At 43.1% G+C, this 23,576-nt stretch overlaps 1 protein-coding gene across 8 annotated transcripts in view; it reads right to left on the reverse strand.

The window, feature by feature from the left end:
* Positions 1–1,320: 1,320 nt before the first annotated feature.
* LOC105148447 (protein groucho) overlaps positions 1,321–23,576 on the reverse strand; it is a 76,918-nt gene continuing 54,662 nt past the window's right edge. For 4 of the 8 annotated variants that reach the window (XM_087411171.1, XM_087411169.1, XM_087411168.1 and 1 more), the window contains 7 exons: positions 21,990–22,015; positions 7,045–7,164; positions 6,686–6,965; positions 5,083–5,449; positions 4,681–4,959; positions 3,766–4,369; positions 1,321–3,644 (listed from right to left, as the gene is read on the reverse strand). In XM_087411171.1, the coding sequence (XP_087267297.1) occupies positions 3,537–3,644; positions 3,766–4,369; positions 4,681–4,959; positions 5,083–5,449; positions 6,686–6,965; positions 7,045–7,164; positions 21,990–22,015 (1,784 nt within the window). In that variant the 3' untranslated portion in view covers positions 1,321–3,536. The remainder of the gene's footprint in view (positions 3,645–3,765; positions 4,370–4,680; positions 4,960–5,082; positions 5,450–6,685; positions 6,966–7,044; positions 7,165–21,989; positions 22,016–23,576) is intronic. The other 4 variants (XM_011060168.2, XM_011060169.2, XM_087411170.1 and 1 more) reach the window with 3 other exon arrangements.

The following is a 23,576-nucleotide window of genomic DNA, read 5'->3' on the forward strand; positions in this document are numbered from 1 at the left end:
GCAGTTCAACGACTAGTTCACAGAGTGCAGCACTTTCTAGTACACAAAATGCACGTGCATAACACGATGCACGTGCATTCCGTTTCGCATTGTTTTGCGCATGAACGTGTCTAGTAAAACGAAATTTCTCTATGATCAATGAAAAGTAAGGTAAAATTTTGAATACTAATAACTTTAATAAAATTTATTAAGTAAAATTCATGGTTTTTTCAAACAATTCTTTTTAATTATTTAATTATATGAACTCGTTCTAGACATAATATACTGCATCCTCCTCAGTGTCCTTAATATCGATTTTTTACTAAAATTTTTATCAATTAATAGGTGAATTAATAAGTCTAAATATTAAAGTAAATTTGTTTTCAAGCTAATTCTATTTTAGAAATATTCTCAAATCTAAATTGTTTTCCCAAGACCATATCATCTTGTATTATTTTATTATAATCTTTTTTTTTGCATAAAATCTTTCCTAAAAAATTTAATTTAATGTTAGAAATTATTTATTTTGATATAAACAAAATTTCTATGTAAGCCTCCACGAATGTTGTTGCGTAAATTAAATATTCATAACGTGAAAATACAATCAATTGGGATGTATACTTATAAAAGAAAGTTAAAGTAAATATTTGATGAATGCATCCCATTTGTCTGCAACTTCTATATTTATCGCTATATTCTATATTTATCTATATTTATAATTTAGTCGACAACTAAAAGTAATATTCTAAATCAATGTTACAATTTCGTACGCAACAATACAAATGTAATATAACATGGTGTTATGTAACACTTCAGTGCAAAATCATAACATTAATGTCGTCATTTTTATTTTGTATCGACTAGGGAATATTTATTTTACGTATCAACATCCGTAAAAGTTCATGTAGGTATCTTACTTGTATTAGATTTATTCTTAGAACCCCCATTAATTAATATTATCTATAATACTATTACATTTTATTTCTTATTTTGTATTGTTAATGCTTTTAATAAATTAATCACTATTTTCCAGTATTAAATTTCTATAAGGGTTTTTCAGCTGACGAATATCTTTAGATTCTAATATACTTTTGCTTTGATATTTATCTTCAACATTTAAAGGTATTAAATTTGCTTAATAAAGATTGCATGAAAATGGTCAGAAGAATTCTATCTTTAACATTGAATATAACATTGAATTAACAATGAAAATCTCAGAATCGCGGGTTTCGCGATTAAAGTGTTTCCGATATCTTTATTGAACCTTCTCTGGAATAAATTTGAATAAAAAATATTAGGAGGATCGGGAGAACAGGTCGGTTAAAGCAATGACGTAAACTCTTGTATATAGATATAGAGGATTTAATTGCCGAAAGAAACAATTTTCGCGTAGCTATAGGAACAACTTGAACGGTGCTTGGAAAAAGATTTACGCTGCCTGTCTTCCGTTTATTACGAACGTATGTTCTTTCTTACGGCGGCTTTCGGTACGCTTTCGCGGAGTGCAAAATGCGAGCACGGAGACGCAATTCAACGTATTAACGGTTCTGGATGGGGCTAGGAAAGGGGAGGAAATGGGGAAGAGGCAGAGGGTACAATCATTGTCGCGGCTATGCGATCTTTTTTTTTTTATCTCGCGTAATGCTTTCTTTTTCACGGTGCGTGTGTTATTCAACTGTAAAAGAATATCGATTCTGTACAAGTCAATGAGTTAGAGATAATTAACTATTGAGTCTTCTTGAGGTATCGTTGTTTCTATTGGTCTATACGAACGGGGGCTGTGATTGTCCAAAATCCGAGAATCCGTTCAATCCAGTTCGCATGTCGCAGCTCAACCGGTGAATGTTAACCACGGTTACAGTTTGCAAAGTTCTTATCGCGGCAGTTATAATATCGTGGCGTATAATATTGAATTTTGAACGGTCACAGCAGATGTCAACGTGTATGTGTGTGTATGTATGTGCCTTCCTGTAACAAAATATAAATCTCCATTACGCATCACCCGCTTTCACCATACGGCCTCCGAATAATAATGCGCTAGCTAGTACCCTAAAAGTCCAGATGCACGCACCTCCGGCTTTGTAATCTGTACCGAAGGAGTGGTGTAAGAATTCAAGTGTTTCGCCTCATTTTACATAATATCGTCCCGTCTCTGCAGTCGTCGATGCAGACGCGCGCGTGGTCGATCACGCTCGACCGGTTTTGCTCGATGGTTAAAGCCTAGGGTCTCACGATGAATAGTCACAAAAATACTTTATCGAATATTCTGCAAAATCCGCCCACGAACGTGGTCCGCTCGCTCGTGTTTGTTTACGCGTATATGCGTGTGCGTAGTATGTATATGCCTATTATGGCAGTCAAGACTCGCAAACAATGTACATTGTATCAAGTTATCCGGTGCGCGTTCGGCGCGCAACTTGTAGAGTTTCCTATTTGTATTCGATACCGCTCGTAATAGGCGTATGAAAGCCAGTTTCATAATTACTGCAAAAGATCGAAAAGTATCTTTCGCTCCCCTCCTTTTTCTCTGTTTTATCACCGTCCTACTCCCTCGACATGTTTTATAAAATCTCAATTACAATAAAGTCTTAACGGCAGACGTAACAGTGCCATATAATTACAAAAGAATTGTATTTAAAACTGAAAGTATAATAAGTACAAATTATTCCTCTTGTCGGTGGTAGAAATGTCAAAGATCACATCGCTGGCTTCGATACCGAACGAACGCAGCATCGCGTACGTCCAACACTGTTAGCGTAATCGATACTTATCGGTTTTTCATAGCCCTACAGTTTCTCCGCTACATGACGTAAACATTCTTGTCTACATATGTGCTCAATATATATTATGTATAATTCTGCGACACAACACACATCCCTACTTTGACAAGTCTACAACACTAGATCGGCATTCCGTACGTATTCCGGTATTTCGCCGTGACGTTCGTTTCGTCATTGCATTATTGCAAGAGAACGATTTCATCCGACGAAATGTGTTTAATTTTTCACTCAGTTTCCATCACGATCACATGCAAAAGGACTTAATTATAATTATAAAGATTCTATATTACATCAGTTAACATATTACACAAGCGATTTCATTATCGCCTCCCACGTTAAATACAGGCGCAGGATACTTGCACGCGTTTATCTCTTTCTCTCTCTTTCTCTCACATTCCATTCGCTCCATCCTACGATTACAGGTTCTATACAATTTTATACAGCTAAGTGCCATAATCTTTATATATATTTATATCCCCACAATTTATTTTATTTGCTATACCCCGAGTATAATTTAGTTTTTTGGGATTATAGAAATTTAATTCGGTTTCTGTCGAATGTAGCGACCGTAGTACATCGACTAAGTCTTGTCAATTCTTGTTAAACTTTATAATTCGCATTTCGTAGTTCCTTAAATTCACATTTATTATTAGTCACATTTGCAGTAAAAAAAATTAATTTTCTTTTTTTCAATTCCTCCGTTATAAGTCACACTTAATGTCACGTGAAACTTTAATCGATGTTGTATCGAAGTGTATCGTCAAGTCAATATGTGACTCAATACATCACTTCGTAGACGGTAGCTTTCTTGTCGCCAGATCCGGTCACGATGTACTTGTCGTCCGTAGAAATGTCGCAGCTGAGCACCGAAGACGATTCTTTCGACTAGAAAGAAAAAAAAAAAAGAAATGATTATACTCGGAGAAATGTGATAATAAACGAATCGAAATGCGCAAAATTGATGTGAAAAAAACATCAGCAATTTGTATATGCGATAACGACTAACCTGGAAAATCGAGGCACCATATGGCGTGCGCCAGGCATTAAGTAAATTGTCCTTGCCGGTGGAAACGAACCACTTGCCGCATGAAGCGAAGCGTAACGATAGCACACAAGATTCGTGCAGATGCAACTGGTATTTGTCGGGTTTCGTGGCATGAAGTACTTCGACATTCGAATTCTCCATACCAACGGCTAACCATTCCCCGGTCGGGCAATATCCTAAAGAGAATATCTGTGACGTGAAATCGTGCTGCTGTAGTTGTCTACCTTCCCTAAGGTCCCAGGAGCGCACAGTGTTATCGAGACCACCTGTCCACAGTTTCGAGCCGTCGGCAGATATGTCGATGCAAGAGGCGCCATCCGTGTGACCTTGGAATTGTCTCACCAACGTTTGATTCTGCAAATCCCAGACGGCAATGTTGCCATCGCTACAACAGCTGAAGCAGACCTTCGAGTCCGGTGAGATGGCTAGAGCATAACACGCCGGCGCCGAAGAAGTCAGTTCTGCCTTGATTCTCGGTGTCGGACTAGCCAAGTCCCAGATGCTTAGATTACTCGCCTCGCCTCCCACAATAAGAGTTCTCCCATCAGGTAATAACTTCACCGATCTAATAACAACAATCGAGCGTCGCTTTACATTAATCCCGTTAAATACCGCCACTTATGCATGCTTTTAAATAATTACTATGGTCGCTCATGTTCTACGGTACGCGAGGAGGGAATTGGGAAGGGTGGTAAATGCATACGGAAAATGCATGTGATAAATCGATGCCGCGCTTCGGCGTGATATACAGCCGGCGGACACGACTAAATATCATCCAGAATTCAGAGTCAGAAATTAATTACAGCGACCGCATGTAGCGTTCGAGAGTCAATGTGTCACGAATTGCGAATGAAGACACGTGTTACTATCACTGACCTGATATAGTTGTCCCGTTGCAGACAATCAAGCTGGGAGACGGGTTTCGCACTAGCACTACCACCCTGGCTGATGTCCCACACCTTAACGCAACCTTTGCCACCGGTGTAGACGTACTTCGTTGGATTCGAGATCGTCACAGCACAGACTACTTCACCGTGAGTTAGCGTATTTATTTGACGCGCATGTCGCGGAATACCCGGACCAATGAGCGCATCTTGTGGGAACGGTACCGGTTGCATCTGACCTTCGCTAGATACGTGGAAACTGTAGGCACTGCTACGAGAAAAACGTCATCTCATAAAAGTATACAGCGATATAACGATAAACGTAATGATATACTGATAAACTGACGCCTAGATAAGTAGACGACAGCGAATTAGAAAAGGAAAGAACACTCACGGTTTACCACCGGGAGGAATGATCGGTCCGAGTGGTGCTCTCATGCTGCCATGAGGATCATAAAGCTGTTGAAGGGGAGGTCTCGTAGGGTAACCACCGTTGAGTGCCGCTGGAGGATAGCCCAGCATGTCCACGTGAGGTCCTGTGGGTGGATGATGTGGCGGCGGATAGTGCGGCGGATAAGGGCCGACCACCGAAGCCGAAACTAACGGTTTACTGGAACTCGATGGTTTTAGGCCACCGGAGCCAGAACTGCTACCTACGATATTATCAGTTAAACATAGAGGTGTCCTTTCGTCTTGAGGTGTACTGAAATCTTGTAAAAAAGTCTCTAAGAATGCCTGAATTTTCTTGATATTTTTGTTCGCTGTAAAATTTAAAAATTAAAAAAAAATGTTTAATACAACTTTGAAATTAATTGAAGTGGAAACAACACAAACAAATTATATATCGAAAATTAGTAAAAGATAGGGATTCCGAGAATACGAGATTATATCTATTATTGTCTACAATTAAAGTCGCGAAACATGTAGGACAATATAGAGAAGAGTTACTACAACATAGTAAAAAAACCAGTGAGCTATTGTATTCTGCTGAGTATTATCTTCCATTGTCACCTTGACTTTTTTTTTAATAAAACTCGCGAGCACACAAGATTATACGTAAATGTACACGAACGTACGTAAATATCTGCTATATTTAATGGTAACCGATTGTCAGCAGTTTGTAACATCGAGAAAAAAAAATTAAAAGAAACAATGTTTTCAGAAAGTGATAGAGATTTTTAAAAATAAAATTCCAAAAATTTTTGAGTACCGATAAAATTCCAGGAAAATCCCTGATTTCAAAGATAGACAAAAAATTCCAAAAAATTCTAGGTAGTAAATACCTTATTATAGTAAGAATCTAGCCAATGTTGTCATTTTCTATAAACTTATTGATCTTGATAAAATATGATGGATCAATAATATGTATCAAATTTAGATACACACGCAGATATATGTCATGTTTTGTCGAGCTTCAGTGATATAGGACTGGTATTCATAGTCCATTTTTATTTTAAGATTGCCTTCGATAAGTATTAAGTATTCAATGTATTAAGATGCTAATACTCTATAATTGCTTTATGACATCTTAAAACTGTACTTAAAATCTTATATATAATCTTAATATGATCTTACATATTTTTACAGAAATCTGATATTGGCCAATTTAATACTGAAAGACAGTAATTATTTGAAGTATTAAAAATACTGAACAACAGTGCTTTTAATACTAAAATAACTAATTAATTACTATCTTTCAGTATTAAATTGGCAAATATTAAATTGGTCAGTATTATATTTCTATAAGAATAAGAACCAATTATAAATATCAGTTTAAGTTTAATAGGTTTGCTTTCCCAAAATTTTTTGCGCTTAAAACTAGATAAATATATATTCAGGCGTTGAAAAGAGAGAAAGCAAAGGTTCCAAGTGTAAAAAGTGCAAGCAACGCAAATAGATCTATTGACCAGATTCTTCATACAAGAAGGATTCCAATTAAACTCGCTTATTTCCTGAACGTTGTTTCTTACTTTGACGTATCTTGAATAACACCGTACCTGCCGACGTCGGTGTGACCGGTTTCGAGATTGGTGTCGTTGGTTTCTCACGTTCTTCCATCTTTTTGGCCGAAGGCGTGCTCGCATTGCTGCTAGTACCACTTCTAGGTGATGGCGGTGGTACTTCTTTTTTGACCTGGCCGCTCATAGTCACCGACGGGCCCAACTTGTCGAGACCGTTTTCTCGCGGTGACGCCGTGCCATTCGCCGCCGGGCTGGTCGGACCCTCGCTCGCGTCGTCGACCACCAGGTCTTGGTCGCTCTTTTCACCATCGCTTTGCTGTCGGGGAGAACACGCACGGCTTTATTAAGGCGGATCGTGACTCGAGAAGCATGGAGCACTAATCTTGGATACTTACATGGCCTATGTCTTTGTCCTGTTCCTTCTTCAGTTTCTTACCCAGCAGATGTTCGTGCTGCGGATCTGGTGTGCTACGCGGTCTATACTTCTCCCGTTCCGCTGGAGATATCGAGTTCCTCTGTAACAAAGATAATCGACATTCAACTACAAAATATTTAACGAAGCCGTTCGAACGAGGATGTTACGATTTTTATAGAATCCCTTATCAACGCGAAAGATACGATCCGCTCTCTAGTGCGGTTAATCCGATTACGGAGATTTACAGGATTTATTCGTTCGAGATTTTTACGGACCGCGCCGGATTTTACCTCCTCCCGATAGATTTTCACGGAAAAGTATCGGAGACGAAGGACTTCTTGCGACCGTAGGGATGGTCGACGGAGGGTAGAACGACTAAATTCCTTCCTTCCTCTTTCGCGATTAAATAAAACGACCTGCCCGTCGGACGGGTGGAAGAGGCATCGATGGAATTACTTATCCCTCTTCACCCGTACGACCTCCATTTCGCTTCGAGGCGAACGAAGAATAATAGGACGGATCGTAGAATCCTGCTTTTTTTCTATCGTATTATGCACGAGTGCTGAGAAAAATATCGGCACGCAATTCCGAATGCAAAAGTACTCGAATATCTTAGACATTTTATCGACCTCTTTTTATTTCATCGCACCTCTTCAATAAATGCTTACATGAACTGAGACAAACTCTTTTCCCGAGAATCTAATCAGCGAAAAGAAGATTTCACTTTTTCAATATAAGAAACGTAAACGAGAGATAAGAATTGTATATAGTCATTGATAAACAACACAAAGATTATCGCTATTCCGACCTTGTCTTCTTCATGTTTTGATACGAGTGGATAAAATCAAGAGGAAGATCATCAACGCTGACAATCTTCATAAAACATGAAAAGGTGTCCTCTCCACCCCTGGAAAATGCAAGCTCGCTGAAGTCACACTCAGAAACATCGAGTCGAGGGTATCATCGACCGGAAGCTTTACGAGCGGTAGTTTCGTCGTCGATACGTCGGACAGAGCATTGCAACATCGTCCACATGCCTTGATATATATATATATACACGCGCACACACACACACACACACACACACACATATATATAAGCGTGGAAGCCCTTTCCCTGTCCCTGATAACTGCGCTCCCCATCTTTGCAAACCCGTAAACCACCCCTGTCGCATCCCCTCGCAGCCACCGCTGCTAGTGTCGAAGTAAATCTCCTCTTCTCTCAATTACCCTTCGTCCCTCATCCACCACTACCAACGGTACCGGTTCTCTCGCTCTCTCGGTCCATTACTTCGACGCCTCGGTATCATCTCCCGCCTGTCGACCGGAACACTCAGGGTGAAAAGAAATAAAAAGAAAAATGGAATCTTCAAATATATACGAATACGCGAGTATCTCTGGGCGATTAACGTGCGAAATTACATGCTGCACGGAGGATAAGCGGTGTCGCGCTTAGTGTCTTGTCAGATACTGTCAAGAAATCGCTGAAGAGAGGAAGAGAGTCGGCGAGAACGTGTATGAAACCCTGCGACGTGGAAAAATCGAGCGGGAGCATGTTCTCTCGTTCACAACGACGATATAGCGACGGGAAGAAAAGCGAAGACAAAAGAGCCGGGAGAGGGTGAGCAGACGGGAAGTCTCGCAAACACGCGCTCTGCTCACGTCATGAAAGATTCCCAGTAAGAAAAGGATCCCCTGGGAGCCGTATTACGTGCCGCTCTTTCAAGTTTTCTTCGCGAAAGAATCCCGGTAGAGAGAAAGAGGGATCTTTTTCCTCCGAAAAGACGTCCTCTCGTTATCCGGAAACGGTCGGTCACTGCTTATCCGACCAGAGTCCACTGAAGCGGATGAGATGACTGTCGTGTCGTTGAAAAAGAAAAATCTGGCGAGAAAACAACGCTTGACATGCATTCGCGAGAATATAAGCCATAATGACTTGAAAATTTTATGATTTAGACAAACGTTATCACTGGTAAAAGCAACATTTGCGGAGCAACATTCTCGATAAGATTTTGATCGTTGCATCGCTTCACACGTCTTAAATTATCCACGAATACACTTAATTATACACGAATAACTTTTTATTTGAACAAAAAATGATTTATGGTATTACAAAATAAAATATTTATATGGTATTATGAAATATATAATAATAATGTTATGGCGTATAATTTACAAACAGGGAGTTAAAATTACAAAAATCATAAAAAAGGATATAACAAGAGAATTTATAGATATAATCAAGAACTTGTAAATAGATGTAATACACATTGTTATAAATAAGGATAAATTACAATAAAATCATGAGAAGTGAAACAAGATATATTGAGAAACAGTGGAATTTGCCATTACAAAATGATTACAAAATATATTTAATAATTATTGATGTAGAAATAATATTATTAAGATAGAAAAAATATATTCCTGAAAGATGGAGTATAAGAACTACGGTAAAACGATTTCTTTCGAGAAAATCGCGACTGGATTTAGTTCCCTGGAAAATCATGCGGAAACACACACCATCTCGTGTCCGCAGTCGATACCGCTAGTAAGTATGTACCCGGAAGTCTCGTCTTTCGGGGATAAGCGCATCCTTTCTCCCCCACCCTGTCACGAGACGCCGATAGCTCGCAATGTCGTTTCGCGAAAGCTTTCCATTTCTGTTCTCTCTTACTTCCTCCTCGTTGCCTGTTCGTGTTACGTTGGTATATGTACAGAGCATACGTATACATAATACATGTATACATACGCGTATGTATATACATACCTTCGCGAAGAAACGATATACACGCGGCCCGCCTTCCATTCACGTAAGTTTACTTACACCTATCCCGTCGGCTATCCATACCACCCTCTCCCACAAAGAGGATTCGTGCCACGATCAATATGGGGGTTGGTACCTCAGGGGAAGACGAAGAGATAGGAGGAGGAGAAGGAATGTAGGAGGAGCTGCGGGTATACCGTAGATATATAGACTTTGTAGTGTTAGGGACGACTTGGTCCGCAAGCAAGCAGGCAGGCAGGCAAGCAACTTGGCAAGCAGCAGCAGGCACCGAAGTACAGTCAGGGGTGGCTCTTTCAAGGGTGAGAGGACGAGAGAGAGAGAGAGAGAGAGAGAGAGAACGGGAGGAGAGAGACGGACGGGGAGACGGCTTTGGCCGTGTGCATGGTATTGGAGTTGGCGGTCGCAGCCATGAGGGTGGTAAGTGAGTGAGCGACTCCTTCGCCACGGCGCCTCGTCTCGACTCAACCACCCTAACCTTACGGATATATCCCAAGCCACCGACCGACCACCCACCCGTTCTCTCTCCAGCTCCTTCTCTCCTCTTCCCTTTTCTACGTCGTCTCTCACCCCTTACTGCCACTCGTGCGCTCTCACCCTACGTCGGCCAACCATCCACCCCCGTTACTCCATCCGTCTGCCTGCTTGCCTGCCTGTGGTGCCTGTTTCCCTATTCCTCACTCCACCAACGTCGTCGTCGTCGTCGTCGTCGTCATCGTCGTCGTCGTCGTCGTGGCTAGGACCCTGAGAGAGAAGGTTACGAGCCGAAGTCGCATCTCCCAAGACCCCGCAAACCCCAGCTGGTACAAGATTGCACCCAGTGGCTCTCAGTGTCGTCGTCATCGCCACCGCGCCGGTCTCGAAGGAACGCGCCGGAACGAGAGACGTTCGGGAAATTGGGATTCCGTGTGGATCCGTACGATTCGATACCGTCGACTGCGGGGGATGCTCGTGGTTGACGGACATTGCGGGGCTTTGTGCCGCGACGCAGAGACGTTCGACTAATGCGTCTCGTGTCGGCAAAACTCCAACCGTCGAAGCACGGTAGAAATGTAAAGACAATGCTCTCTGTATTTCAACTTTGAGACTGACGTCGTACGAACGACCGTACAAGCTGTTTCCAACTAGACTTATCAGTTTCACGGTATTTACCTTTCCACTCGAAACATCCATTGTGACGACACCACATAGATCTCGAACGAGGGTGATTCTCCAGTACGATCGAGTCTTCAAACTCGATTTCCGAATAGATAAACATCCGCGGCATTTAAACTAACTTGACACTTGTTCCACGATTTCGAACTCGTTTGAGACTAATGGCTCCTGAATATTCGATGCTCGATCGTGATTTTCGTTTCTGCACGCCCCGGACGATTAATTTAATTAGCCGAAATCGCTCCCGCGACCGGCTACCGAGAGATTCATGGTAGGATCGCGAGCGTAATTTTGGGCGGATATCCGTTGGCTCGCTGGGTATACGGCGCGTCGCAGCTTACTCGCGAATGCATGGAATTTTTTATGGTCGCGCCGGACGGCGGGACGGCATGGCAGCGGTAATCGGTTCGCGAAATCCGGCGCGTACGTGTCACTGGGTCAACCGGTGCATTCGTCATACCGGCAATTAGTGTGCGCGCGCGAATTTTTATCACCGACGCGGCAACACAGATACGGGCCACGTGTTTTAGTCCGGCCGATCTTTTTTTACGTGACTTTATCGAAATCGATACCTGCATCCCTCGACGAAAACAAAATCGTCGATATTGCGCTCCCACGTACACACGAGCAAATCGGACATCTCTTTCCGGATATATATATATATATATATATATATATATATATATATATATATATACGGGATTTTGTTTAAATTATACTTGCGCAAATTTTAATCATAAAAATGCCCATAGCGCGACGTACTTCCTTTTATTTATTCATACAAACGCACCGCGCATCGGTTTACCACACTTCTACCGCGGATTGTCCTCGTCGAATTTTTCGGAGGAGCGTGCTATCTCGCAATCGCGGACTTGCTCAAATTGGACGACGTATAAATAAAGCTCACACGCAGCGCCGCGAATCAGACAGACATTCACAACGCTATGATTTATGGCGCAACCGTAAATAGCAAAATTCCCTTTCTCTCAGCGCGTTACTCGCCGTGTTCTCTCGCGCTGCGCTTTTTTCCCCCCTCTCCCTTTTTCCTCTCCTCCACCCTTTCGTTCTTCTTCTCCTCTCGGTCTCGCTCTCTTTTTTCCCCGGCCGTGTCCGCCGCCCTCAGAGCGGGCAGAGAGACCCAGTGGTGGAATTTGCATTTTTAAATTAACTCGCGTCTGTTTGCAGATATCTCGGCTCGGCGGCGCCGCACTGCTGGCTGCTGCTGCTGCTGCTGCTGTTGCTGCTGCTGCTGCTGCTGCTGGGCTCTGCAATTTTATGCAGCAACGCGCGTGTGGACCGCGTCCCATTGCCCCCGCGTACACACCACCATCTCGTCGCCGCCGTTCTTTCTTCCGCATGTACATAGGCGCACCCGCCGTGTGATCGATAGTGCAACAGTTATCGTTATCGCGCCGACGAACTCGCGGCGAGGATGGTTTTTCGTCCTAACCCAGCTTACGCGACAAAAACTGCAAAGGCAGACAAATTTCTCGGTTTTTTTAAACAAAACGTAAGTTCAGAAAACCAACAGAGTTTTGAAAAGCGTCACACGTGCTCGACGTACGTGCTTGTACGACTAACCCCTCGTGGAACAACCCTTAGTACACACGTAGATGATTTTCCGGTCCTTTTACCGTACACAATAGGTCTTTCATGTTCCAGGTTAATTTTCATCACTTTAACAAATATATTTAAAATATATTAGGTGTTGGAATTAATTCGTAGCGTTTTACAAGTGATGGGAAGTACTTTCATTAATGTATTTTTTAATGCTCATGTGAAATAAATAACATTCTTTCATTAAAAAACGCTACGAATTAAACCAACACCTAATATATATAAATTACTAAGTGATTCTTGTATGTATTGTACTTTAACATCTTGAGAAAGTATTTATAGAGTTACGTATTTATAAAAAAAATAGTTTATATTTATTATGACTAATTACTTGACAGTTTTAGTTTCTTTGAAGAAAAGAAATGTGCAATGCAGGATGCGAATGACCCAATCGTGGATACTAAGAGTTAAGTTCGGGATAAGAATCAAGCGTCGCACGTCGTACAGCTCGTGCTTATAATTACGTTTTTAATTACGAACGTGAATCTAACGAGAAACACCAACACCACGTCGCGCCATCACGTGAATACCTACTCGACCAACCAGTTATCCCAACCTGACGGTCGGTCTTATTTCAGGTGCGATTTTTCAAAGGGGAAAATACCCATACGTCCGTTCATACGGAGGCATTGTCGACTAAGTCACCGTTTCGCAGCGATAGCTGAAACGTGAGTGGTCTTTTACGAGGCAGTAGCTTCCTCAGAGAGTATCGCCAAGGCTGAAGAGCGAGGAAAGGCGACACGAAGGGTGATGCGAGGGTAAAAGACAGAGAGAGAAATAGAGGCTATTGAGCGGGCGAGAGCAGATCGGAGAAATAAGGGGCAAACAGAATAGCTTGCCATAAAGTGCCTGCGCGTTATCCACGGGGGAGGAGAGAACGAGGAAACATTTTTATCGCTCCGTCAGAGAGAAGTAGAAGGAAGCAAAACAGACTGAGTAGGACGAGCAGAAGAGGCGAAGCAAGAAGTGTGCGGCGAGAGGTGGAGCTACGGGTAATTGAAAAGCCCGTGGTGCATCCCGATCGTCGCTTTATTTCGCTCGTGCACGCTCGACAGTATACCAGAGCTTCTCTCCTATTATCTCGCCCTTCTACCCACTCCCATCGAGCCGTCGTCGTCTTCCTCTCGTGCTCTCACCTTCCGCACGTCGGAATAAGAAAGACGAGAAAAAGCCGTGGAGGAAAAGGGAGGCGCGACGACGAGCAGATGCCCGCCGAGGTAAGCCGGTGGTGAGAGGAGACGAGACGAGACGAGACGAGACGAGACGAGACGAGACGAGAGGAGAGGAGAGAAGGAAGAGGAAAGAGAGGAGAGGAGAAAAAAAAAAGATCGTACGCAACAATGCCCGCGGAGGTGCATTCTCGCGCGATTACCGACGCGCGGCGCGGAGGGACCCCTTAACGAATGGCTTCGTAAACCATGGGCGCTTTAAGGTCATTACACATCGCAAAAAAGAGAGTTAATGGCCGTCGTCGAGCCACGTTGCAGCCGGCAGGAGGCGAGTAGAGAGGAGACGGAAGAGTAGAAAGGAGAGGAGACCGGTTGGCCGCCCGTCGTCGATCGACCGTCTGATTTATAGCGGCAGTATCTTCCACCGGAAAGACGAGAACGCGCAACCTCATTGGCTTCCTACATTAGCGGGTTAAACGTTCTCCTGCGGCGCACCGTCCCCTTGAACGTTCGCCAAAAAGCCAGCCACATGTACGCCGTTAGATCGGAAAGTTCGAGCAGAATGCGGGAATACTCGATCGGAATGGTAGACGCGCGCGGAGCGATATTAGATTTTCCCTTCGAAATATACAGAGCCCGAATTATACGCTGCGTGGTATTTTCTCTCGTTCTATTTATTTGCTTGAATTTCTAACAAGAAACGTACGGCGCGAGAGAGCCGGTTGAGAGCCGTATATACGGACGGCTCTCGCGAATTTCACAGATTTTTCCTGCGAGTTCGCGTATCGGACACGTTATGTAACGGACGTTATGTTGGAATAAAATAATGATCCTTCGCTACGTATCTCGCGTCCTCGTTTGCAAACTGCATCCGTCGCGCGTTACACAGCGCCCGTTATTTCCAGTGGGACGTTTTAATAACAAATCCACGCTTTCGCGGCCGCTCTTCTCTTCCGCTTCTGCTTTTTCCTTCCCTTTCCTCCCCTTCTCTCTCTCTCCCCCTTTCGTTCCCACCGTCGTGAAAAAAGCTTTTCACGGCGCGGTAGAAAACGCGTTGCACGATACGCAGCACAGTCGGCTGATTATATTGTGAAATATACACGGCGACGTAATTACGGGACGGTCGATCTTTACGTCGGTTGTCTACACTACGTGCGGCATTTTACGGCCGTCTCATTAAATTACGGACTCTAATTACCAGTTGGTAAATTATTAAAAAGCTTAGTCGATCATTAAACGCGCCACGAGTCGTAAAAGCACGCCTTCTCGTGTCGAGGACGATCATCTTGAATGTATTGGGGGAGTAACAGTATGAAGCACATTGAATAAATATTTAACAGGAATTTTTTAAAAAATTGGGCAAATGAGAGTACGGCGTGGTAGTACTTAGTGCGGAAAAAAATTTCCAAAGTGATTTAATTTAAATGTAAATCACATTTAACTTGCTTTTACAATCTCGAACGTTTCAGCCGCATTTGGCGCCATCTTTAACGATATATCAAATAAGAAATTGATAGAAGATAAAAAAATTTGGCACACGCGAAGAATTTATTTACATAATAAATTTTACAATTTTAAAGGGGAAAGGGTGAGAACACTTAACAAATCCATTAACAGATTCAGAAATTTGTCAAGGGAGAGTCATTGATGCGCCGCAAGTGAAATTTTTTTTTAAAATAAAATATGAATAGATAGAATATTGAAATTATTATTGACATTACATTGAAAAAGTATTTATTAAAATGTATAATTCATAAAACGTTTCAATTAAAAATTATTAATTAACACTAGAAAGAATAATATAATGAAATCTATTATATAATGAATCTATATAATGAATAATTTTTATACTTAAAAGAATTAATACCTTAAATTAAAAAATATTATTATACCTAAAAGAATTAATACCTTAAATTAAAAAATATTTTTAGAATTAAAATTATAATTAAGCATTTCAGAAATATATTAAAAAATATACATATAATAACAGTTTACATAAATACTTCTAAAAAAATGAGATTCCAAGGAAGGGCCATGGCCTCCATAGACAGTGAATTATTGAAGATTCCTAATTTGGAGGATAAAAAAATCGTCCGCAAAGCGCGCGAATAAAAAGAAAGTGCGACGTGAAAAACTCGCGTTAATTTCCTGCCGGAAGATTGTGACTGGGAAAATTTGCGCGAGCTTATGTTGAGCCCGTAACGCGGACACAAATGGCGCGCGTAAATATCGGCGTGCGCGAAGCGGAACGAAAGCCGCGAGCAGCGAGAGAATCGATCGTAAAGAACCGCGACGGAGCAATTCGCCGTTGAGGCACTGTTGCTAAAATTGCTCCCAACCGCACACCTACGTATCGTGCTGGGCGTAATAAATATTGGAGAAACGTTTTATTCCGTTTCGCAGAATCGTCATCGATCACTGCGGGCGCGCAATGACTATAAAACCGCCGATCCGTCGTGCTCTGATTGCGATCGTTGCGCGCGCGAGACGCAACCTTTCTATTGTATATATATATATATATATGTATACATTTTTTTATTTTTTCTAACGATTACGTTTGTTGCCAATCGACTGTAAAACTAGGACGCGTTACGAAGTGCCATGTTGCGTTTTTGCTGCCGTCGCTTTCGTAAGCACGATAAGCACGATCACCGTATCATCGCATGCGCCTCTCGTTAAGATAATTGATACTTAGAGTAATTAAACGTCTCCCCGTATTTATTACGCGATACTTTAGCGCTTGGCGTTTCGTCATAGTTCCGTGAATAAAACGAAACAAGCACTTACTTTACAAAATGTATATAAATTATACAGTTTTATAAGAAATAAAAAAGACATTATAAAAAATAAAGAAATCTTTCATCAACTTCGTTAAAGTTACATTCCATAACGGATTAAATCTTTTCCGATCTATTGATTCATTACTTCGCGTGCAAGAAGAGAATATCGTTAAAAAAAAAAAGACAAGGAGAAAGATGATAAAATGATGCCGAAAAGTGAACGCAGCGAGGCGTTGTTAAAGCGCCACCGTATTTTTAATTAATTAATTCGCGAAAGCCGCAGATTCACCGTCTCATAAATTCCTGTGTCAGAAGCATCCTTCCCGAAGGGGGAGAAAGACCAAGAAGAAGTATAATATCGGGGATAGAAGTAAAGTATGTAAAGTATTTAAAAATATTAAGTATCCCCGAGAGAGAAGAGCGGATATTAAGACAGAGAGAATTGCAAGTTCAGAGAGGGTTGGAGAGTCGTTAGAGTTAAGGGTAGGGGGTGAAAGTGACAGCAACGTGGAAACGGAATTACGGGATCGGCACGGTGGAAGGTGGTAGGAGAACGTTTCAATTAGTAATTAAAACGTGCCGTGCAGTAACCCTCGCCCCAACCCCCAGTCGCCACTCTTCCACCCCTCCGCGGTACAACGAGGCTCTTGCTCTCTTATACCGTCGTCGTCGCCACCGCCGCCATCTTGTAAATTAATTAATGCGTTCCTAACGAGATCAGAGGCGTCGGTAAAGCAGGAGGGTTGGCTGGTTCTCTACTTTGCCCGCCAAGGAAAGAGGGTGAGAAATTCAAGAGCGTAACTCGCGCTTCGCGCACCCTATGCGGTTGAATACACTCCGAGATCGTCGGAGCAGCAAAAATCTCGTTCAAATTCCATCTAAGAAACTAGATAGCTAATTAAATTCCGGATTTTGTATCTAATAGAAAAACTTAATAATAAAACTTTAAATAAATATTATTATATAACTTCTAATTTTTCACAATTATAAACGGAAAATTTGTTTTAAGCTTCCTGACTAGCTGTGTACGTAAAATATATCGTCTCTAGTGTGCACTGCATTTCAAGCGCAAACATTCCGGATGCGAAATTGCCGTGTCGCGGCATCGCGCATCGGTCGCGAATCTCAACGGCGACTTCTCGAAACTCTCTCCTGCGATCCTCACAGCCCTGGATGAGAGCGAATTAGTCTGTTCCCGGGGGTAGACAGCAGAGACAGGGTGTTAGTGGAAGGGGATGTTGGTCGGGGGGTCGGTGTCAGGATCTCTCGACCCTTTCAAACCCTTTCATCGGCGCTTCACCCGCTTACATAATGCAGCCACTCTAATTAAAATAAATTACACTCTCGCGCGTCAGTTCGCTCTTTTCTCTCTCTCTCTCTCTCTCTCGTTCCCTTTCCGTATCTCTTTCTCTCTTAGCCTCACACCCGTACTCACCCTTTTTCTGTGTTCTCCCCTTCTCTCTCATTTCCCTTCCTCTTTTCTCTCGACTAGCGTTTTTTTTTTCGCTCTCACCCTGTCGCTTTTTTGTACCGCACTTTCGACCACCACCCGGGTAACGCCCCTCTCTCCCATCCTCATTCTCTCCCTCTCTCTCTCTCTCTCCCCCCCTTGCTCGTTTATTTGCACTTTATTCGAGATTTAATTTACCGACCTCCGGCGACAGCCTCGTTGGTGCGCGCTCGACTCTGTGATGGGATTAAAAAGGCGGGTAGGGGATGATAGGATGGAAGAGGCTGAGCGGTGAGGGAGAGGTGAGAGGATGGCGTAAAAGTTGGAAAAAGAGTAACGCGACCGCGAGCTCCGCGACCAATGGAGAACGAACTGCCGGAAAATGGCTGAACCAAGGAAAAAGCGAGGAGGCGTACGAGGGGCTGAGGGGGAGGAGAACGAACAATCGATATCGCGGCGTCTCGATTTGGAGCCGATTTTCAACTCTCGGAACAGCCCAACATGTACCTGCCACCACAACATCGCGATGGCGCGAGGGCTTATACACACAGTAAATAACGGAATCGATTTCGATTAAACGTTTAAAATCGTTTCTGTTTTCGTGATATCAGGATCGCTGATGCGGTTGCAATGCCAGCCTCCGGGCTACGAGATACGGGGTGATTTTTTCCGCAATAGAATATTTGATTACAATTAACGTTCGGTAAATCATATCAACGTCATTGTTCTGAAATAAGTGACGAATAATGTCGTATATATTATTGCATATTTGCATTAATGTTTCGCTCTATAAAGAGGTTACTGTACAAGATCAACATTAAGCTGCAAAGCGATAACATCCAATGAAAGGTATAATATCGTTGAATTATCATGAAATATTCTCGTTACACTATTTTGGCGATTGTTTATTAAATATTTCATGTTGAAAATAGAGTTATCTGCAAATATGAACAAAAGCGGAGAAAGTGCGCGCGAAAAAGAATTGCGGGGACATAATAATATATATCTGGCTTTACAGTCGCAGGTAATTTTCGTGAAAATGCGTTCACATTACAGCGAGATGAATCAACATTAACGGTCTCCCATACGAGTATTCTCCTCGTCACCATCGAGAGACCACCAGTTTTCGCGACAATTTACCGCGAGCTATCCGAAACGAGGCGTAAGCATCGCGCAATTCAATTTAACTCTCGCTTGCATGTCCACGAGGGGGCCAGGTAATAGCTGGGAATTCCCGCCTTTTTCACCCGTCTGTGCGAAGCAATAGCAATAAATAAATATTCCGCGGTCGTCCGTTGCCCTTCCATTCCTATACACTTTTCCTGCCTTTTTACGCCACAGGGGGCAGCCGTGCTTCATGATGTTTTATGGATTTGTTACGAGTCGACGCTTTTTGATTGAGAAGAGAGTTGTCGAGTTGCTCGCACGGAGAGAGTAGCTAAATCTTTTCCCATATTTCTTCTTTTTTGAGTTCGCGCAACGAGTGACGACAACATATCCTAGCTATAGGCACCGTTGGCTTCTTTCCCGCATCCTCGAAAAGCTTCGGGATGTTTCGCAACATACAGAGGAAATATTTCCCGGGTCGTGAAAGATCCTGAAAGTAAAGAGGCAACGCACACGCACGCGCGCGCGAGAGAGAGAGAGAGAGAGAGAGAGAGAGAGAGAGAGAGAGAGAGAAATGAGAAGAGGGATGCGAAAGGTAAAGCTCTCAGGAATGAAAGGAGAGGACTTTACTGGTGCACGAATAATAACGACTCGTATTCTCTCCGGCTGTCGTCGGTTTTCGATTTGAGACGCCAACTTTCTTTCCTTTCCACCTCTCGTCTCTTCCTCTGTACATACGTACATATATATATATATATTCACTCTTTCTCGAGACTTTTTTTTCTCCTTTCCATCTAGCTTTCCGCGATAGTTTGCCTCTTTTCCGCAAGCACCGTTCTTCCTCTCGTCGATCCAATCACGAGATCGGATTGCACGGAAGAAGGGTGGATGGAGGTGCAAGAAGGAACATGAAAATGTAGTTGGGTAACGACCCGCCGAGCGGAATAGAAGTTTTATCGTACAGCCTGCCCCGTGCTGCGCGCTGTGGAGAGGACGTATAAATTTAAAGTGACGCGAGAAAGCGGATCGATGGGAACGTAATTCTTCGCTCCTCGGAACTCGGTAAGTACAGCGTCAATTTGTTCGATGGCTCGGAACTCCCTTCCGTTAAAAAGAAGACGATAGACGCCTTCGCGCCAAGATCGGACCCTCGATCAATACGGTATACATGCAGTGAAACGTCTTGATAAAATAAGGAAGATATGAAATTTCGAAATAAAAATACACGTAGTTATAGCTTTTTTTAAAATTCATTTTGCCATTATTATTAATACATTAAACAAGAGAAGTAACGCGTAACGTGGCTATCGATCTGCTAAGGTGTTCATGAAATGAAAGGAAAATACAGAAGGTGAAGAAAAAGGTATGTAGGAAGGTGAATAACAAGATTCACCTTTACAGCAATCAGTAATATTATACGGGGTGAGTAACCCCATTAGCATTCATATTTCAATTTCACAGGCCTCAGAGTCGCAGTTTGAAACTGTGGAAGGTACTTGGTTGGAGCGGTGAAACGGGGGAGATAAACGGAAGAGAATTCACAGAGAAGAGCCAGAGGGGAGGAAGCGATGCGGATGAGAGGGAGGAATACGTAGAGGGTGAAAGAGGAGAACTAATATCGATAGCAACCTATTACCATCTATCTCCATACCGATGTAATGGACGCGCAGCCCCGATTATCAATCCGTAATAATTGTGCATATTAAACGGGCACTAATTATCGGGCTGGCAGCGTGCCGCGGGCGCCATCGCCATCGAATCGAACGAGTTACAACTCAGCGGTCCGTTTCGCTCTCTCTCTCCATCTCTGTCTCTTTCTCTCTCTCTCTCTCTCCCTCCCCCGCTCTCTGTCTCTCTCTCTCTCTCTCTCGCAGTAAATTTCATCGCGACTGAAAGAGGATTAATAACCAAAAAATCGCTCGTCCGGGCGCGAAAATATTGGCAAAATCAAATATCAAACTGTATTTTTCTCGATTCGGCAAGTAGTTCGGGAATTTTTCAACGAGTGTGAAACCTTAATCGCCTATTCGTTTCGCCGCATCGCATCGGTTAATGCGGGAACGCTGTTACGACGCGCGGGACCGTTTAATCGACGCCCGAGCTAACTGCGCACATCGATATTCATCCTGAAATGAAAAAAAAAGAAAAAAAAAGAAAAAAAAAAGAAAAAAAGAAAAATGGAAGAGGCGGGTGGGAGTTCCAACCGCGGCTGATCGATTCTCCTTTCTCGCGCGAGCCTTTTACCGAACGATCGATCGATCGGTAGGACCGATCTCGCAGGACACTCGAGAGACCTGAGAGGCGGAGAGCGCGAACGGCGGTGCCCTCGAGCGCTCTCGAGGCTTTTTTCCTCTCCGGAGCGCTTTTAATAAACGCGCGCGCCGCAACCAGCGGACGCTTTATGTTATCGAAGAAGAAGAGAAACGCGGAGAAATAGAGAGGGCCGAGAGTGAGTGAGGGAGAGGGAAAGAGAGTGGAAAGAGAACGAATACCGAGTGGTCGATGAAAGCGGAAGGGAGTGCTTTTGACGACGAGCTTTTTACGGCCCTGTGTTCCGGTGTTCAGGCTTTTACGTCCATTCCACGCTTCCTCCTCCTTCGTCACCATCTCCACCTCCCATCCGCTTCGCGTCACTCTGTTTCTCTCTTCCTCTTTTTCTTTTTCTCCCACGCGATATCGCGCTAATTTCCTCTTTCGCTCTCGTAGTCTCCTCCACCTCCGCTCGTCCAATAATACATCGCACGTAAGCGGCGATCTAATCCCTTTTATGAGGTGAAATTTTACACGCCCGACAGTACCAGCAGTGTGCCAATCTTCTTCATTCACAACGAATGAGAAATTACTAGATATTGGATGTGATACTCACATGCCTCTCCTCAGCCGGATTGAGACCTGTAACAAAGAATAAAAAATTTCGTGTGAATTACGCGTGAAAATCGTGATATTATTAAAATGTTATTGTAAGATGACAGCGACTGTTCTCGTCGAGATAAATCTATGTTACAGAAATCACTCTCGACAGATCTACCCACCGACAGAACGAATGCTATGAAATGTTTTTTTTTATTATTATTACAGCGTCGAAGGGAATAGAAGTCGGCGGTATGTCGACGGAATCTTTTCCGCGGGAAGAAGCAAATAAAGGAGAAAGAAGGAGGAGACGCGCGAGACTAGCTAGACTTCTCAAGGATTTCCGAGACGGCGAGCGCGGGGAGCGAGAGAGATCGAGAAAAAGAAAAGCCGCGGCTGGAACAGGGAGAGGAGAAAATCCAGACGGAAAAGCTTTGTCCCCGAGAAGCCGAGTTCATAGTTTGCCCTCGCTCGATTTCCCCAGCCTCCTCCACCTCCTCCTCCTCCTCCTCCTCCTCTTCCTCCTCCTCCTCTTCCCCGTACCCCGCGCCAGTTGGTACACTTTGGTCTCGTAGGAAATATCTTAACGATATCTTTTTCCTACCGTTACCCGCCCTACTACGAAATAAGAATTACACGAACCGTTTATGTTCTTGGTGCACCGGGACCACCATAAATTGCCTCTTTTCTTTCTCGCGACATTAACCACCACGGAAATAAAATATTTTTATTGACGCCGCGAGAGACAGAGCTTCGATATACAAAACGATAGCGAGACATTTTCCCCAATAATAAAGTTGCAACGATAAAACGCGTATTTTCGTCGTTCAATGAAATATCTTAATTTCTAAGTTCCCATTTGGAGCTTTCATTTGAATGTTCTCGAGTATCATCGACCATCTACATTGAGGTGAAGGAGTGATTTTATTATTATAGTCTCTATAGTCCGTCAAATAATAACGGGAATGATGGTCGGGGAAAACTTTATTGGGTCGAAAGACCTTTCTCGTATTTTTCCGAGCTACCACCGAGTCTACTGGTAGTCGACGTAAAATGTGAAGAGAAGGCCGAGAGTCAGGTCGTTTCAGGGGTTAAAATCCTGGATACACGTTCACATCGTTATCGAGCAGACGCGTGCAAAGCGGAGCAGTTTCAGAAGATAGAAGGAGCAAGAGGTATCTTCTTTCTCCACGCGCCAGTATAGAGCTCGCTAATGCCCGTCATCCCCATTTTATCCTTCCTCCTATCCGGCCAGAGAAAACTCTTTTCTCCTCCCTCACTCGACTACTCCCGCGCTCGTAAACGGACGCGGAAGAGCGCGCATAATTTTCTACTAAAGCGCGAAGAGGTCGTCGAGTGTTTCTGAGAGACGTTTTAAGGACCCGCGTGCTCGCATCTCCTCTCCCATCTTAGGATAAGTTCACTAAAAGTACCGAGGACAAGCTCGCTCGTTACTCGGAAAATTATCAGATAAAGAGTGGCACGTTATCGAGCATTCGAGTTATTCAATGAAAATCCGCTTCGTATTAAAATCATACCACTTCTACTCGAGGAGCGATGCGGAGATATAAACTTAAGAATAAATCGAGCGAGGATGCCGCTA

This window comes from Acromyrmex echinatior, chromosome 11 (assembly GCF_024713525.1).
Source record: "Acromyrmex echinatior isolate Ae372 chromosome 11, ASM2471352v2, whole genome shotgun sequence".
Classification (NCBI taxonomy): Eukaryota; Metazoa; Arthropoda; class Insecta; order Hymenoptera; family Formicidae; genus Acromyrmex; species Acromyrmex echinatior.